Source organism: Nyctibius grandis, chromosome 33, assembly GCF_013368605.1.
Source record: "Nyctibius grandis isolate bNycGra1 chromosome 33, bNycGra1.pri, whole genome shotgun sequence".
Taxonomy (NCBI): domain Eukaryota; kingdom Metazoa; phylum Chordata; class Aves; order Nyctibiiformes; family Nyctibiidae; genus Nyctibius; species Nyctibius grandis.
Window position 1 is genome coordinate 5,022,685 of NC_090690.1, and position 16,957 is coordinate 5,039,641.

Here is a 16,957-nt window from a genome sequence, read left to right on the forward strand (position 1 = left end):
TGGGATTAGGGTTTATCGGCACGGCTACGGCTGCGTGAATTGCTGGATGAAGGCTCCCAGCTTCGCCCGGCTCGCCCCGGAGCAGAAGGGCTGGGTGAGGTGGAGCAGGGGGGGGGTCCCCACCTCCTCCAGCACCTGGGGAAGGGGACAGGAGTGTCACTTTGGGGGGACAGCGTGAGGGCGGGGTGGGGTGGGGGGAGGCTGCGCTTACCCCCAGCTCCTTGAAGGTCTGGACAGAGCTCAGGGCCAGGCTGGTGTCTGGGGGCTCTGGGGAGGGGAGGAAGAGAAACCCCCATGGGGGCACCCACAGCGTGGCGTTGGGTGCTGACCCCAAAGCAGGGGGGGGACACACCCCATCCGTCCCCCCCACCCCGACTCACCGAACCCGTCCTCCTCGGCCAGGAATTGCAGCAGCGCCTCCACGTAGGCTGCTTCTGGGGTGGGGGAGAAAAAAGGGGGGGGGGTCAAACCCTACAGCCCCTCTCCAGCCCTTGGGCTGTGCCTCAGTTTCCCTAAAAGGGCTAGTGGGGTTGGAGAAGGGGTTGCCCACCCCGAGGAGGGTCCTACCGGGTTGGGGCCAGCTGGGGCGCTCCAGGAAAGCCACGGCTCGGGTGTAAGTCCTCAGCACGGGGCTCAGGAGGCGGCAGAGGAAGAGGAGGAAGCCGGGCAAGCCCTTGGGCTCGCTGAGCTGGAGGGAGGAAGCCAAAGTTTGGTGACACCGGTGTCACCTGGCCCCGGAGGTAGTGGGGGGCGGGGGGGGAGGGACATCGAGTACCTTGAAGCAGCACTTGGGGACCTCGTCGTCGCTGTCGCTGTCGGTGGAGTCCGCGGCGGCCCAGGGCCGTCCCCTGCGGAAGGGCCGCGGGGCCAGGTCGCAGACCCAGCGCTCGCTGTCCGGCTGCGGGGGACAAACCTTCGCTGCCACCTCGTAGGGACCCGGGAGGGCACAGGGAGGGGCTGAGCCACCCGTCCCCAGCGCGGGGAGGGAGGGGGTCACCCACCTCTTCGGCCTTCAGCAGCCCGCACAAGCGGAGCTTGTCCACGATGTCCCGGCTGCGGCAGTCGAGGCGCTGGCAGGGCTGGGGGACAGGAGGAGAGGGGCTGGCGGCGGTGACAGGCCACTTCCACGCCACGGCAGTGCCACCTCGAGTCCCCCCGGCCCTCACCTGGAGCCCCAGGAGATTTGGGGGCAGCAACCGGAGCAGTTCCAGGGTCTTACGGTGCAGCTTGTCCTGGCTGAGCACGATGTCGGAGGGGCCCGCGGTTGTCCCCAAGAAGGGCAACATCTCCATGAGCAAGGCGCGGATGGCACAGGCTGCCGGGAGGGCAGTGTCACTGATTCCCCCGGTGTCACTGTTCCCTGGTGTCACCAGTTTCACCAGTATCTCCAGTCTCCGGCATCACCCATCCCCGGTGTCACCAATCCCTGGTGTCACCAATTCCCCCAGTGTCTCCGATCCCTGGTGTCACACATACCCAGCGTCACCAATCCCCCTGGTGTCACTGATACCTGGTGTCACCAATTCCCCTGGTGTCACTTATCCCTGGTGTCACCCATCCCCAGCGTCACCGATCCCTGGTGTCACCAATCCCTGGTGTCACCGATTCCCCCGGTATCTCTCATCCCTCGTGTCACACATCCCCGGTGTCACTGATCCCTGGTATCACTGATTCCCCCGGTGTCACTGTTCCCTGGTGTCACCAATTCCCCCGGTGTCTCTAATCCCTGGCATCACTGATCCCCGGTGTCACCAGTTCCCCCAGTGTCTCCAGTCCTCACATCACCCATCCCTGGTGTCACTGATCCCTGGTGTCACCAATTCCCCCCGTGTCTCCTGTCCCCGGCATCACTGATCCCCAGTGTCACCGATCCCTGATGTCACCGATTCCCCTGGTGTCACTGTTCCCTGGGTGTCACCCATCCCCCCGGTGTCTCTGATTCCCGGTGTCACCGATCCCCCCCGCCTCGCTCCTCACCTCCCACCGCCTCGCTGGCGAACACAGGAAGGATGGCAGCGCTGTGGTGACCCAGCTCCCTCAGAGCCACCGCCGAGGTCTCGGGGACCACCAGGACGTCACCGACGGGCGGGAGGTGGTACAGAGTGAGCCGAGGGCCCAGCAGGACCAGGCTGTGCCGCACCAGGGCGCGGAGCCGCCCCGAGAAGGCCACGTCGCGCTGGCGGAGCAGGATCTCCTCCAGCAGCCAGGCGAAATCCAGCATCAACCGGGAGAGGAAGACGCCCTGGAGGAAGAGGAGGATGAAGCAAGAGAAACCCCAAAACCTCCTCGTTTCACCCCAAAACCCTTCTCACCTCCCTGTGCTTGTGCAGCAGCAGCGCCGACGTGATGCCCACGGCCGTGACGGCGGAGCAGGCGACGCTGTCTGCGAGGGAGCGAGAGGAGCCCGGTTGGCGTCGGGGCCATTCGTGCCACCCCGAGGGGAGGGGACGTGCCCAGGGATGTCACCCAGCGGGTGCCGGAGTGCTTTGCCCCCTCTCCATTTCCAGCCATCACCAGAGGACCCCTGCCCTCCCTGGCAGCCCCCTCACCGCTCAGGGCGTGCAGCCCCAGCCTGGTCACCAACATCTCCTCTGCTGCCTCCAAACCGGCAGCTGTCACCGCGCCGGGACACCGAGTCGCTGCCGCCTTGGCATCCAGCTGGGTGGGGCTGGAGAGAAAAAAACGGGGTGAGAAGGGTGGGGGAGCGGGGCTGGGCACGGAGACGCTGCCCCACGGGCTCTGCTCCTCACCACGTGCCGAGGATGGCGGGCAGCAGCGGCTCCTCCACGGCGCAGCTCGGCCCGATGAGGTTATTGGCCGCAAACTCCTGGTGACGAGGACGAACCAACTTGGTGCTCGTAGCCCTCGGCACCCACAAGTGACTTCATCCCTTGGGTGCCAGGAGCCCACGAGTGCTGCCCCATTAACCCTGGATCCCCCCCCGCAGCCACCCCCAAACGCCCCCACGTCCCACCACCATCACCCCAACAAACCCCCCGTCGCCGTTACCTGTAAGGAGAAGGGTTGGCCGAAATCCACGCGGGCGCAGCCGCGGTGTCGGCGCAGGGCCCGGCACGCTGCCCAGAGGCACGCGCCGAGGCCGAGGGGTTGAGCGCCGCGCTGGGGAGAGAAGGGGGGTCAAGGGGGTGACGGAGGCGAGCGTGGGGATTCGGGGTGCTGCCGCACCTGGCGCTGGCAAAACCTCTCACCGCTGCTTCCCCGCCGGGGGTCACGTCGTAGGCGATGCCCACGGGGACCAGGAGGACGTCGGGGACGGCGCCGTCCCGTAGGGCTCGGTAAACCATGGCCAGCCACTCCCTGGCAGGGGTAGAGAGGCGCAGGGGGACGGGCGGCTCCTCCAGGAAGATGAGGAGAGGTTGTCGGCACCTCAGCACCTCCTCGACGTACTGGTGAGGGACACAGGGTGATGCTGGGGGTTACTGGGAGCTGTTGGCATCCACGGCACAGCCGAAACGCTCGGCTAACCCACCCCTAGATGCCTTCACCGAGTGTTTTCGGAGCTCAGGGGGATGTTTCATCCCTCCCAGCGCCTCGGGCTGGACATACCGTGGCCAGCACAGCCCCCGGCAGCCCTTCGTCCCGGTTCCTCGGCGGCTGCTCCATCCCCGAAGGCAGGAAAATCCCTCCCAGGCGGGCGAGCAGGGCGCTGCGGGGGGCAAGAAGACACCACGGGCGCCCACCTCACACGGGGCCACGTCCCCTTGGTCCCCCACAGCAGCTCGGGGGCTTTGCAAGTGCAATTCCCTCCTCCCTGCGCACGGGCCTGGCCGCGTGCCGGGCGTTTGCCGTGCCTTACCGGAGGCGAGGGCTGTAGCTTTGGCTGCCCACCGTCACCCTGGGCACCCCAAGCCCTTGGGAGAAGAGGAGGAAGGAGAGGAGCAGCCCGTCCAGCTGGGATTTGTGCCTCGAGAGGAAAACCAAGGGCACGCCGGGCTGCGAAAGGAAGGGGGCCAGGGGTTCGGCGTGGCCCGGCGTGCCGGCGGCGAGGCCGGGAGCGGCCCCCGCTGGGCTCCCTACCGTCCTGGCAGCCCGCAGCACCATCTCCAGCTGCCCGCGGTGGAGCTGCACGCTGAGGAAAAGGCGGTTCAGGAGCTTGAGCAGAGCCCAGTTGCACAACCTGGAGGAAAACAAGCGAGTCAGCGACGCGGCGGGGGCCGTGGCTGCTCCCCCCAAATTCCCCCCACCCTGGATAAGGGGCTTTATCCAGACCCCCCCCCCCTTCCCTGCCTCAGTTTCCCCACACAGGCAGCAAAAAGGGGGGGTTTGGCACGAAACAGCTCGACTCAAAATGTCACTTCTCAGCTCCCATCAAGCAAATAAACAACTTTAGGATGAATTAAGTTAAAATATTAAAGGTTGGATGTGACAAGACCACCCCCGTCTTCCCCCCCACCATCCCCATCCCCGGCAACAAAAAGCTGCAGTCAATTCCCCCTCCATCTCGCATCCTCCCGCACCCTGTTTACGGGAAAGATCCGAACGCTTTTCTCCCCCGGGGTAATTTCTTCCCTTTAAATACTTCAGGCTGCTCAGAAGGTTCTTTTATTACAGCTCAATCAGACGAGCAATTAGGCTCCGATGCAACCTTTAATTGCCAATTCCTCAATGACAGGAGGAGAACAAGAAGAGGAGAGAGAGGGAGGGGGAGAAAGGTAAAGTTCCCTTGCGTTTTGCTTCCATTTCCACCCTCCCACTGGTGGGTTGGTTTTTTTTTCCCCTCCCTTTCTCCACTCTGGTGCCAAATTCCGGCTCCCAGGAGGGAACTGGAGGGGGGAAAATATCCCCAGGGAGCTGTGCGGGACCCTCAAGGGCCGCCTGCCTTGCTGCTGGCACCCTGGGCTCTGAGTTCCCCTAAAAAATCCACGTGCAGCCGGAAAAAGATCCACGTGCACCCCCCAAAGATCCACGTGCACCCCCCAAAGATCCACGTGCACCCCCCAAAGATCCACGTGCACCCCCCAAAGATCCACGTGCATCCCCCCCAAAAATCCACATGCATCCCCCAAAGATCCACGTGCATCCCCCCCAAAAATCCACGTGCATCCCCCCCAAAAATCCACGTGCATCCCCCCCAAAAATCCCGGCACATCCCCAAACGATCCATGTGCATCCCCCCAAAAATCCACGTTCATCCCCCCAAAAATCCACGTTCATCCCCCCAAAAATCCACGTTCATCCCCCCAAAAAATCCTGGCACATCCTCCTAAAGATGCCCAGTGCGTCCTCCAAAAGATCCACATGCATCCCCCAAAAGATCCATATTCACCCCCCAAAAAAACCTGGTGCATCCCCCTAAAAATCCCGGCACATCCCAAAAAGGATCCACGTTCATTCCCCCCCAAAATCCACATTCATCCCCCCCAAAAATCCCCAGTGCATCCCCCAAGGGGCCCCAGCGCACCCCCCAAAGATCCATGTGCATCCCCAAAAGATCCCAGCACATACCCCAAAAGATCCTCGTTCATCCCCCCTAAAAACCTGGTGCATCCCCAAAAAATCCTGGCACATCCCCAAAAAATCCCAGTGCATCCCCCAAAGGATCCACGTGCATCCCCCAAAGGATCCACGTGCATCCCCCCAAAGGATCCCAGCACATCCCCCAAAAGATCCCTAGTGCATCCCCCAAAATTCCCGGCACATCCCCCAAAAGATCCATGTGCATCCCCCAAAGGATCCCAGCACATCCCCCAAAGATCCCCATTCATTCCCCCCAAAAACCTGGCGCATGCATCCCCCCCAAAAATCCACATGCATTCCCAAAAGATCCACTTGCATCCCCAAAAGGATCCTTGTTCATTCCCCCAAAAATCTACATGCATCCCCCAAAGACCCTGGCACATCTCCAAAAGGATCCCCGTGCATCCTCCAAAAAATCCACACACATTCCCCAGAAAATCCCCAGCGCATCCCCCAAAGGATCCACGTTCATCCCCCAAAGATCCTGGCGTGTCCCCCACGGGGTGGCTTGTGGGATCCAGGCACGGAGCCACCGCTCCAAGCCCATCCCGAGGGGTTTAACACCCCAAACGAAGAGCGTGAGAGATCCGGAGCGGAGCGGAGGGACTGGGAACATCCCAGCCAGGAACTGGGATCCCTCTGAGAGGAGGTGGGGGATGCCCGTGAGGGGGGACCCGGGGCCAGGGCGCAGACCTGAGCAGGAGGAGTGACAGCGGGGCCTGGATCTCCCCCAGGACCTTCAGGATTTTCTCCTTCCAGCGCTGGTGGGATTCGTTGTCCCCTCTGGAGCCACGGGAGCGGCCGGTAACGACCCCCCGTACCCTGCAAAGAGGGGGTGGGAAGAACCAAGGGGTTAAAAAATGTTCTGTTTGACACTAATTACAGCATCCTGCCGCTTCGTAATTAGCGATGACAAGGCCATGTCACCCCAAACACCTCGTGCTGGGGATGGGGCGAGAGCCGAGCAGGATCCCGCAGGTTTAGGGTGGGATGAGGCTGTAGGATCCATGTCCTGCCAGGGGTGAAGGTGACCCCGGAGGGTCCCCCCGGCTGCTCCCACCCACCTCTTGCTGCGGCAGACCCTCGCCGGGAGATCTCCGGGGGTGTCAGCGGGAACTTCCCAACCCCAAACGGCGACGAAACCGCAGATCCTTCGGACCAGCCAGCCCCGGTACCTGGGCAGGGAGAGGGACAGCGACGTGTCAGAGGCTTTTCCAGTTGTTTGCAACAACTGGGAGATGTTTCTCCCCATTTTACAGCTGGGAAAGTGGAGGCACCAGCAGAGCGACGCTCTGGGCCAGCCCCCGTCCTCAGGGAAGGAAACCTGCAACCCCTCAAAACATGCAGGGGATGCCGCAGACATCCCGAATCGGGGTCATGTCTGAAGCCACCCCTAAATCAGAGCACCCAAAAGGGACCTACGTGAGGGTTTAGGTACCACAGAAAGGACACGGGAGCTTCAGCCCCTTCGTGCTCTCACCCGGGTTCTTTTTTACCCATCCCGCAACTCTCGAGTCGTGGCGAAGCCGGAGATGAATAATTCAAGAGAGTTTGAAAGCCGGGAGCTGGGATATTTTGAGCTGAACGAGAGTATAATGACCCGATTTGGAAAAACAGCGCAAAAAATTGCGAAGCCACCTGGGGATTGCGCAGAGAGAGGAACCGGAGGAGCCCAGCGCCTCCAGAACCCAAAAAACAGCAAGTGTTTGGCAAGGAAACAGCTCCTCAGGCAGAGGAAAAGGCTGGTTGACACCAGCTGGAGGGTCTGGAGTGAGAAGGAGGAGGAGGAGGAGGAGGAGGAGGCTGGAGCCATTTCGCCTCTCACCGAGGGCCAGGAGCCAGGAGGAGAATGAAAAACACCCCCCTGGGGTCATCCCCCCCCAACAGCATCACGACATCGAGGGGTGTTTAAAAAAGCAACGACCCCAAGTCCTCAACCCCCGTGGCCAGTTTCTCCTCGAGCCCCAGCGAGCCCGAGGCCTCTCTGCCGTCATTAACGCTCCGCCCTCAAAAATATAATTAATGTAACTCCTCCTTGGGTTAATTAGGGCACAAGGATGATGGAGGGGTGTCCCCGTGCTCCTGGGCACAGGGGAAGGGATTTCCACGGGGGTTTGGATGAAATCTGGAGGAATAAAGAAGGGGTTTGTGTGTGCCCCGGCCCGTCCTCACCGCGTGTCCTCCTCGGTCACCCGGCCGGCGTCGCGGAAGCCGAGTGAGGGGAGCTGCTGGTGGTAGAGCCCGTCCTGGGGGAGAGAGCGGGGTCCCAAATCCTCTTTCCCAGCATCCCAGGATCCCAAATCTTCTTTCCCAGCATCTTGAGATCCCAAACCCTCTTTCCCAGTAACTCGAGATCCCAAATCCTCTATCCCAGCATCCTGTGACCCCAAATCCTCTTTGCCAGCATCCCAGGATCCCAAATCCTCTTTCCCAGCCAGCTCTGGGATCCCCAGTCCTCTTTCCCAGCACCTTGAGACCCCAAACCCCCTGTCACAGCATCCCAGGATCCCAAACCCCCTTTCCCAGCACCCCGTGATCCCAAACCCCCTTTCCCAGCACCCTGAGACCCCAAACCCTCTTTCCCAGCACCCCGTGATCTCAAACCCCCTTTCCCAGCACCTTGAGACCCCAACCCCCTTTCCCAGCACCCTGAGACCCCAAACCCCCTGTCACAGCATCCCAGGATCCCAAACCCCCTGTCACAGCACCCTGCAATCCCAAACCCCCTTTCCCAGCACCCTGAGACCCCAAACCCCCTGTCACAGCATCCCAGGATCCCAAACCCCCTTTCCCAGCACCCCACGACCCCAAACCCTCTTTCCCAGCACCCCGAGACCCCAACCCCCCTTTCCCAGCACCCCACGACCCCAAACCCCCTTTCCCAGCACCCCGAGACCCCAAACCCCCTTTCCCAGCTGTCTCCGGGGTGCCCGGTGCCCCCCCAGCCCTCACCCAGCTATTGGGGGTGGAGGTCTGGCAGCATCGCCCCAAGAAGGGCCGACAGTTGCCCAGAAAAGGGAGGAAAATTTCCAGTTCCTGCCCCGAATCGTAGACCCAGGTTTTCATCTGAGAAAGGAAAGAGAGATTTGGGGGGGGGGGGGGGGGGGGGACATGGGTAAGGGGGGGGGTCAGCGAGAACCAGGGGGGGGGACACACAGGGAGACCCCAGACACCTCATCCCCCACCCCACTGGCGCTATGGGGCCCATGGGGCGCTGAGCCCCACATCAGGCCTTTGCGGGGATGGTGGGTGGGGAAATAGGGGGGGTTATAGCCCCAAAAAAGGGGGGGGGGTTGGAAAAAGCCCCCCCCCAACCCAGCAACCAACGCGCCGAAACCCCTCGGGAGAAGAATTTCTTCGCCGCCGCTGCGGTTGATTTTTCCCTCCCACACTTTCCTCCTCCCCCCCCCATAATTTGTACCCAAAAACCCCGCAGCCCCCCCACAAAAAACACCGAGATCCCAACAAGCCTCAAAATTAGGGTGGGGGCACCCAACGTCACCCACCTGTGGTGGGACCCCCCCCCTTCTGTGAGGTATTTTTTTTACCCCCCTTGGTTTTGGGGTAAATTTAAGGAATTTATTCCCCCCCCCCAAAAAAAATAATGAATAAAGAGGGAGGAAAATAAAAATAATTTGTTTATAAATGTTGCTTGGGGGGGGGTAAAAAAAAGGGGGGGGTTGGAGGGAAGGAAATGGGGTTTGGGACCCCCCACCCAAGGGGTGCTCGTGGGGTGGGGGGGGAATGGGGTGACCCCCCCACTTTGGGCGTCGCAGCGTCCCCTCGGCGCCCGTCCTTGTCCCCAAGGAGTCACGTACCTCTGGGATGGGGGTGTCACGGGTGGGGGGGGACACACAGTGCTGGCAGCCCCCCCGCGGTGTGGGGTTGGGGTGGGGGGGACACACACACGTGCCCAGAAGAGGCGTTGGGTGCTCGAGGGTCCTGGAGGAAAAAATTACAGAAAATGAGCAGAAAAATCTGATTTTGGATGGTTTTGGTTGCTGAGGGGGGGACACACACACCCCACATAGGCCCCACAGGCCCTATAGGACCGGGGGGGGGGGGGTAACACACCCCACATGTGCCCACACACACTATGGGGTCTGGGGGGGGGGGGGGGGGGTAACACACCCCATACGGGCCCCACACACCCTATAGGGCCTGGGGGGGGGTAACACACCCCGTGTGCCCTATAGAGCCTTGTAGGGGGGACCCGCACATCCTATAGGCTCTGGGGGTGATAACACACCCCATATAGGCCCTACACGCCCTATAGGGTCTGAGGGGGGGTAACACACACCACATGCCCTATAGAGCCTTGTAGGGGGGCCCCACACACCCTATAGGGTCTGGGGGGGGGGGGGGGGTAACACACCCCATATGCCCTATAGAGCCTTGTAGGGGGGGACCCGCACATCCTATAGGCCCTGGGGGTGATAACACACCCCATATAGGCCCCACACACCCTATAGGGCCTGGGGGGGGGAAACACCCCACACGGGCCCCACAGGCCCTACAGGCCCTGGGGGGGGGAGTAACACACCCCACAGCCCCTATAGGGCCTTGTAGGGGGGGCAACACACCCCATACAGGCCCCGCACACCCTATAACGCCTTGGGGGGGGTAACACGCCCCACACCGGCCCCACACACCCTATAGGGCCCCGGGGGGGGGGGGTTTACACCCCCCACCCCCCCACACAGACCCCGGGGGTTCCCCCCACCCCGGCCCGGCCCCGCTCTCACCGCCAGCCCCGGCCGCTCCGCTCCGCCCCGGCCCCGCCTGCCCCGACCCCCGACCCGGCCCGGCCCCCTCAGGGCCCTTCTCCCCGCCCCCGCTCCCGGGGACGCGGCTCCCGGCCCTGTCACACCCCCGGGGACAACAGCCCCAACCCCTCCACGGGGTCCCTCCCAGCCCCATCACCTTTGGGGCCACCAGACCCCATCCCAGGTCCCCATCAAGTTTGGGGACATCAGCCCCCCATCCCGGTCCCCTTCCTGGGTCCCCATCACCTTTGGGACCACCAGTCCCCCCATCCCTGGTCCCCATCATGTTTGGGGCCGTGACACCCCATCCCTGGTCCCCACCACCCTCAGGACCATCAGACCCCGTCCCTGGTCCCCATCAACCCCACCCCACGTCCCCACCTCCACCCCAGGTCCCCACCACCCCCAGGGCCACCAGCCCCCCAGTCCCCATCCCCGTCACCCCCTGCCCCAGCCCTCAGAAACCTCCAGCCAACAGCAGCGAACCGGGGGAGCCCCAATGAGCTGAATCTGCCTGAAATAGCCCCAAAAGAGGTGATGTTTTTCACCTGCTGGCTGGGGCTCTCACCCCCCAGCCCAGGGCGGGGAGCGCAGCTGAGAGCGGGTGTCCCGTCAGCGTCAGTGACTGGGGGGGAAAGAAAAAAGGGGGAAAAAAACCAAGAAAAGGCACAGAAAAAAATATAAAAAGACAAGAAAAAAAGAAAAAAAACAAAAAAGAAAAAACAGACACGAAAAAAGGAAAAAAAGGCAAGAATAAAGCGAAAAAAAAAAGAAACAAAGGAAAAAACACAAGAAAAGACAGGGAAAAAAAAGACAAGGAAAAGGGAAAAAAAGTAAGAAAAAAGGAAGAAAAAGATAAGAAAAAGGAAAAAAAAAGACAAGAAAAAGGGGGAGGAAAAAACTAAGAAAAAAGAAAAAAAAGACAAGGAAAATGAAAAATAAAAAAGACAAGAACAAAGAGAAAAAACCCAAGAAAAAAAAAGACAAGGAAAAAGGAAAAAAAATAAGAAAAAAGGAAGAAGAAGATAAGAAAAAAGAACAAAAAATAAATAAGAAAAAAGGGGGAAAAAGGACAAGAAAAAAGAAAAAAAAATAAGAAAAAGGAAAAAAGACAAGAGAAATAGAGACAAGAAAAAGGGAAAAAAGACAAGAAAAAAGGAAAAAACAAAAAAAGGGGAGGATAAAAGCAAGAAAAAAGGAAAAAAGACAAGAAAAAAGAGAAGAAAAAAATAAGAAAAAACGGGGAGAAAAAAGACAAGAAAAAAGGAAAAAAAACCCAACAAAAACAGTCAACAAAAGAGAAAAAAAAGACAAGAACAAAGGGAAAAAAACAAGAAAAAAGAAAAAAAAAGCAAGAAAAAGGAAAAAGAAGACAAGGAAAAGGGAAAAGAATAGAAAAAAAAGGAAAAAAGACAAGAAAAAGGAACAAAAAAAAGAAAGATAAGAAAAAGGAAGAAAAAAAAGACAAGAAAAAAGGAAAACCAAACAAGATAAAAGGAAAAAAATATAAGAAAAAAAAGATGAGAAAAGGGAGGAAAAAACTAAGATAAAAGAAAAAAGGGGAAGAAAAAACAAGAAAAAAGGGGGGAAAAGACAAGAAGAAAGGAAAAAACAAGGAAAAGGAAAAAAGACAAGAAAAAAGAAAAAATCAAGAAAAAAGAAAAAAGACAAGAAATAAGAAAATAAGACAAGGAAAAAGGAGAGGAACAAAGAAAGAAAAAAGGAAAAAAAAAGACAAGGAAAAAAGGGAAGAAAAAACAAGAAAAAATGGGGAGAAAAAAGACAAGAAAAAAGGAAAAAAGCAAAAACCAAAAACAGAGAAGAAAAAAGAAAAAAAAAAGACAAGAACAAAGGGAAAAAAAACAAGAAAAAAGGGAAAAAAACCAAGAAAAAAAGACAAAAAACAAGAAAAAGGAAAAAACAACCAGGAAAAAGGAAAAGAATAGAAAAAAAAAAGGAAAAAAGACAAGACAAAGGAAGAAAAAAAAGACAAGAAAAAAGGAAAACCAAACAAGATAAAAGGAAAAAAAAAGATAAGTTCCCCCCCCCCAAGAAATTATTTCCTCTGGCGCCAAAAGTGGCCAAATTTTATCAAAAGTTTATCCCATTTTACCCCATTTTATTCCTTTTTATCCCCATTTTACCCCATTTTGTCCCATTTTATCCCATTTTATTCCATTTTATCCCCATTTTACCTCATTTTATCCCTTTTATCCCATTTTACCCCATTTTAGCCCCATTTCACCCCATTTTATCCCATTTCACCCCATTTTACCATGCCCAGCCCCACAGGACCATGCTCAGACCCCCAGCCCCATGCCCAGCCCCACAGGGCCGGGAGCGGATCCAGCCCCATAGAGCCGGGAGCGGGCCCAGCCCCACAGGGCCGGGAGCGGGCCCAGCCCCACAGGGCCGCGCTGGCGGGGCTCCAGCGGGCGCCATGCGCGGCCCCACGCCCTCGGCCCCGTTCACACGCCCTCTCCCACCCCGAACATCCTCCAGGGGCCGGGGCCAAGCCGGGGGGGCCCGGGGGGGATGCAGGGGGGGGGTCCGTGCTGGGAAAGGGCCTCCCAGAACCGGGGAAGTGTGGGGCCGCAGTGGGGCTGCAGTGGGGCCAGAATTGGGGCTGGGATGTGGGGCCGGGATGTGGGGCCGGGTCCGCCAGCGCGGAGGGGGGTGCTGGGACGAGGGGTGGAACCACAGCAGGAGGGATGGTGTACTGGTGTGGGTCAGCGTGTACTGGTGTGGGTCATTGTGCGCTGGTGTGGGTCAGCGTGTACTGGTATATACTGGTGTGGGTCACCATGCACCATCGTGAGTCATCATTCACCAGTGTGGGTCACGATGGACCAGTGTGGGTCACGATACCCTGCTGTGGGTCACGATATCCCAGTGAGGGTCACGATACCCCACTGAGGGTCACGACACGACGCCGTGGGTCGCGATACCCCACCGTGGGTCACGATAGACCATCACGAACTCACCGTTGTGGGTCACCATGCTCCGCCACGACCCACGGTCACACTGGTGTGGGTCACGACACCACGGTGTGGGTCACGACACCACAACACGCGTTTGGGGTCGTTTAGGGGGTTTTTAGGGTTTGGGGTTTTTTTTAATTATCATTATTTATTCCCCTCGCAGACGCCATGTTCCCTCCCCGCCGCGTCACCGGCGGTCACCCGCGGTGGCCCTTGTCCCCAACCATCCCCTGGGACACCCACACCCCCCAGCACCCTCCACGTGTCCCCTCCCCGTGACAAAAAGTGACATTTTTGTTTGTTTGTTTTTTCTTATTACAAAATATCTTTTATTATTAAAAGGCCGCGGCGCCGCTTTGGTTGCCGGGATGCCACTGGGCTTGGGGACAGCGGTGGTGGTGGCCACCCATGTGCTGGAAACCCATCATCACGTTACGTTGGGGGGCTTCAAACCCAAGGCAGCGTGGAGGAGGAGGAGGAAGAGGAAGAGGAGGAGGAAGGGGTTGGTTGGAGCCCCTCACCAGGGTGGTTGGAGCTCCTCACCAGGGTGTTGGGGACAGCAGTGGTGGTGGTGGCCACCCACATGGTGGAAACCCATCATGACTTTATGTTGGAGGGCTTCAAACCCAAATCAGCGTGGAGGAGGAGAAGGAAGAGGAGGAGGAGGAGGAGGAGGAAGGGGGTGGTTGGAGCCCCTCACTGGGGCGTCATGGATGGCGGTTGTGGTGGTGGTGGCCACCCACATGGTGGAAACCCATCATGACTTTATGTTGGGGGGCTTCAAACCCAAGGCAGCGTGGAGGAGGAGGAGGAAGAGAAGGAGGAGGAAGGGGGTGGTTGGAGCCCCTCACCAGGGCGTCGGGGATGGTGGCGGTGGTGGTGGCCACCCATGTGTGGAAACCCATCATGATGTTATGGGAGGGGGCTTGAAACCCAAGGCAGCGTGGAGAAGGAGGAGGAGGAAGAAGGGGGTGGTCGGAGCCCCTCACCACGGCGTTGGGGCCGAGCGGCGGCGACAGAGGAGCCATCGGAAAGCTTTGCGGAAATCCTGGTTGAAGACGGTGTAGATGACGGGGTTGAGGGAACTGTTGCAGTAACCGATCCAGAAGAAGAACTGGAAGACGCCGTCGGGGACCTTGCACCGGCGGGGACAGAGCGCGCCCAGGCTGTAGAGGAAGAAGAAGGGGAACCAACAGAGGACGAAGACGCCGATGACCACGGCCAAGACGAAGGTGAAACGTTTCTCCCGGTTGACTTGAGTCTTCCTCTTCCAAAGGTTCAACACCGGTGGTTGACGCGCCAACACCACTCGGCCCATCCCGGTGGCCAAAGTGTCTCTAGGGCGTCCCCGGGATTGTGCTGATGTCCCCATGCCGGCGTTGGGGGATGTTGGGGGTTCCTCGGGGTTGAGCAGCGAGGTCCTGGGTGGCTGGGGGCCGGTTGGATGGGTGACGTTGGGTGGTGACGATGATGATGGTGGTTTGGTAGCGGTAGAGCGTGAACGTTGGCGGCGTTTGGCGATGAAGTAGATGCGCGAGTAGACGAGGATCATGATGAGACACGGGGCGAAGAAGGAGCCGACGCTGGACGAGAGGACGTACCAGGCCTCCTCGTTGAGTTTGCACTGCGGCCTCTCCGTCGCCGCCACCACCTTCTTCTTCTCCCCACCTTTGTAGACCAGCGGCGGGAGGGAGATGACGGCGGCGATGGCCCAGACGATGAAGATGCCGCTCTTGATGCGCCGCGGCGTCCTCTTGGCGTTGTACTCCACGGCGCGGCTCACCGACCAGTACCGGTCCAGGCTGATGGCGCAGAGGTGGACGATGGACGACGTGCAGAAGAGCACATCCAACGCCAGGTAGATCTCGCACCACGTCTTCTCGAAGTACCAGTAGCCCAAGAGCTCGTTAGCCAAGGAGAACGGGATGACCAAGGTGGCCACCAAGATGTCGGCGGCGGCCAACGACACCAAGAAGAGGTTCTGGGGGGCGCGGAGGGCGCGGCTGCGCAGCACGGCCAGGATGACCAGTGCGTTGCCCGCCACCGTGAAGAGCGCCAGGAAGGTGACGGCGGCGGCGATGGCGGCCGTGGCTTGGGCCGAGTAGCCGCCCTCGCGGCCCCCCATGGCCCCCTTGGCTGCGGGGGGCGGCCACCAGCGCTCAGTGGTGGCCCGGGGCGTGGGGGGACGAGGCTGCGGGGTGCTGGGGGGGAGCGGTGGCCCTTGGCATGCTGTAGCTAGCCCCCCTGCCCTGCCCACTGGCCACCTGCCCCTGCCTGCTAGTCACCGGCCTGCTGGCCCCCTGCCCTGTCTGCTAGCCCCCTGCCCTGTCTGCTGGCCACCTGCCCCTGCCTGCTGGCCACCAGTCTGCTGGCCCCCTGGCCCTGCCCACTGGCCCCCCAGCCCTGCCTGCTGGTCACCAGCCTGCTAGCTCCCTGGTCCTGCCTGCTGGCCCCTTGGCCCTGCCCACTAGCCCCCTGCCCTGTCTGCTGGCCACCTGCTCCTGCCTGCTGGTCACCGGCCTGCTAGCCCTCTGCCCTGTCTGATAGCCCCCTGGCCCTGTCCGCTGGCCCCCTGCTCTTGCCTGCTGGTCACCGGTCTGCTGGCCCCCTGCCCCTGCCTGCTAGCTCCCTGCCCTGCCCACTGGCCCCCTGCTCTGCCCGCTAGTCCCCTGCCCTGCCTGCTAGTCACCGTCCCGCTGGCCACCTGTCCCTGCCTGCTAGCCCCCTGCCCCGTCCGCTAGTCCCCACTGCTGCCTGTACCCCTGCCCTGCCCGCTGGCCCCCTGGCCCTGCTCGCTGGCCCCCTGGCCTGCCTGCTAGCCCCCTTGCCCTACCCACTGGTCCCCTGCCTGCTGGCGCCCTGCCCTGCCCGCTAGCCCGCTGCCCTGTCTGCTAGCCCCCTGGTTGTGCCCACTGGTCCCCTGCCCTTGCCCACTAGCCCCCTCCCCGCTAGCCCCCCCGCCCCGGCACTAGCCCCCCGCCCTGCCCGCTCCCCACCTCTCGCTCCGCGCCGCTCCCGGTCCCGTCCCGGTCCCTCCGGTCCCTCCGCTCTCGCCGCCGCCCCCGCGGGGTTTTGAGGGGCCGCGGGAGGGGCCGAGCGGCCGCCCCCGCCCCGGGGCGGGACCGGGGGGGTACGGGGAGGGGGGCACGACACGCGGGTTCGGGGGGGCCGCGATCTGCTCCTGCCCCGGTGCCCCCGGCACCCTCATCCCCCCCGGCACCCACAGCCCTCTGGAGCCCCCACATCCCCCCACCCCAGCAGGACCCCACTGGGTCCCCCCCCAGCACCCACGTCCCCCCACCCCATCCCCACATCCCCCCAGCACCCACACGCCCCCACCCCAGCAGGACCCCACTGGGTCTCCCCCCAGCACCCACGTCCCCCCCCCAGTACCCACATCCCTCCCAGCACCCACATCCCCCCACCCCATCCCCATGTCCCCCCCCGAGCACCCACATCCCCCCCACCCCATACCCACGTCCCCCCATCCCATCCCTGTGTCCCCCCCAGCACCCACATCCCCCCACCCCATCCCCATGTACCCCCCAGCACCCACATCCCCCCCAGCACCCACATCCCCCCACCTCATCCCCATGACCCCCCCAGCACCCACATCGCCCCCCCAGCACCCACGTCCCCCCCAGCCCCAGGCTCCTTTTTGCCCATTCATTGTTTTTTTTTTCACCTTTTTGCCCATTTATTGGTTTTTTTTCGGTGGGGGGCAGCATTTCC

General features: G+C 60.4%; 2 protein-coding genes across 2 annotated transcripts; both read right to left on the minus strand.

Annotated features, from left to right (window-relative positions):
• Window positions 1–3: 3 nt before the first annotated feature.
• On the minus strand, window positions 4–14,133 carry LOC137675301 (glycerol-3-phosphate acyltransferase 2, mitochondrial-like). The gene is made up of 22 exons (XM_068421309.1): window positions 14,077–14,133; window positions 10,813–10,869; window positions 8,431–8,544; window positions 7,651–7,724; window positions 6,543–6,653; window positions 6,172–6,300; window positions 4,039–4,138; window positions 3,818–3,954; window positions 3,568–3,667; window positions 3,210–3,407; window positions 3,010–3,120; window positions 2,751–2,827; window positions 2,550–2,668; window positions 2,313–2,383; window positions 1,978–2,242; window positions 1,167–1,315; window positions 1,002–1,079; window positions 776–898; window positions 568–688; window positions 381–434; window positions 212–267; window positions 4–135 (listed from the first exon to the last, which is right to left on the minus strand). Exons 1-22 carry the CDS (start codon window positions 14,131–14,133, stop codon window positions 25–27), a joined length of 2,412 nt encoding a protein of 803 aa, XP_068277410.1. The 3' UTR covers window positions 4–24.
• On the minus strand, window positions 13,581–16,099 carry LOC137675352 (alpha-2B adrenergic receptor-like). Its single transcript, XM_068421392.1, has one exon. It carries the CDS (start codon window positions 15,348–15,350, stop codon window positions 14,211–14,213), a length of 1,140 nt encoding a protein of 379 aa, XP_068277493.1. The 5' UTR covers window positions 15,351–16,099; the 3' UTR covers window positions 13,581–14,210.
• Window positions 16,100–16,957: the final 858 nt, after the last annotated feature.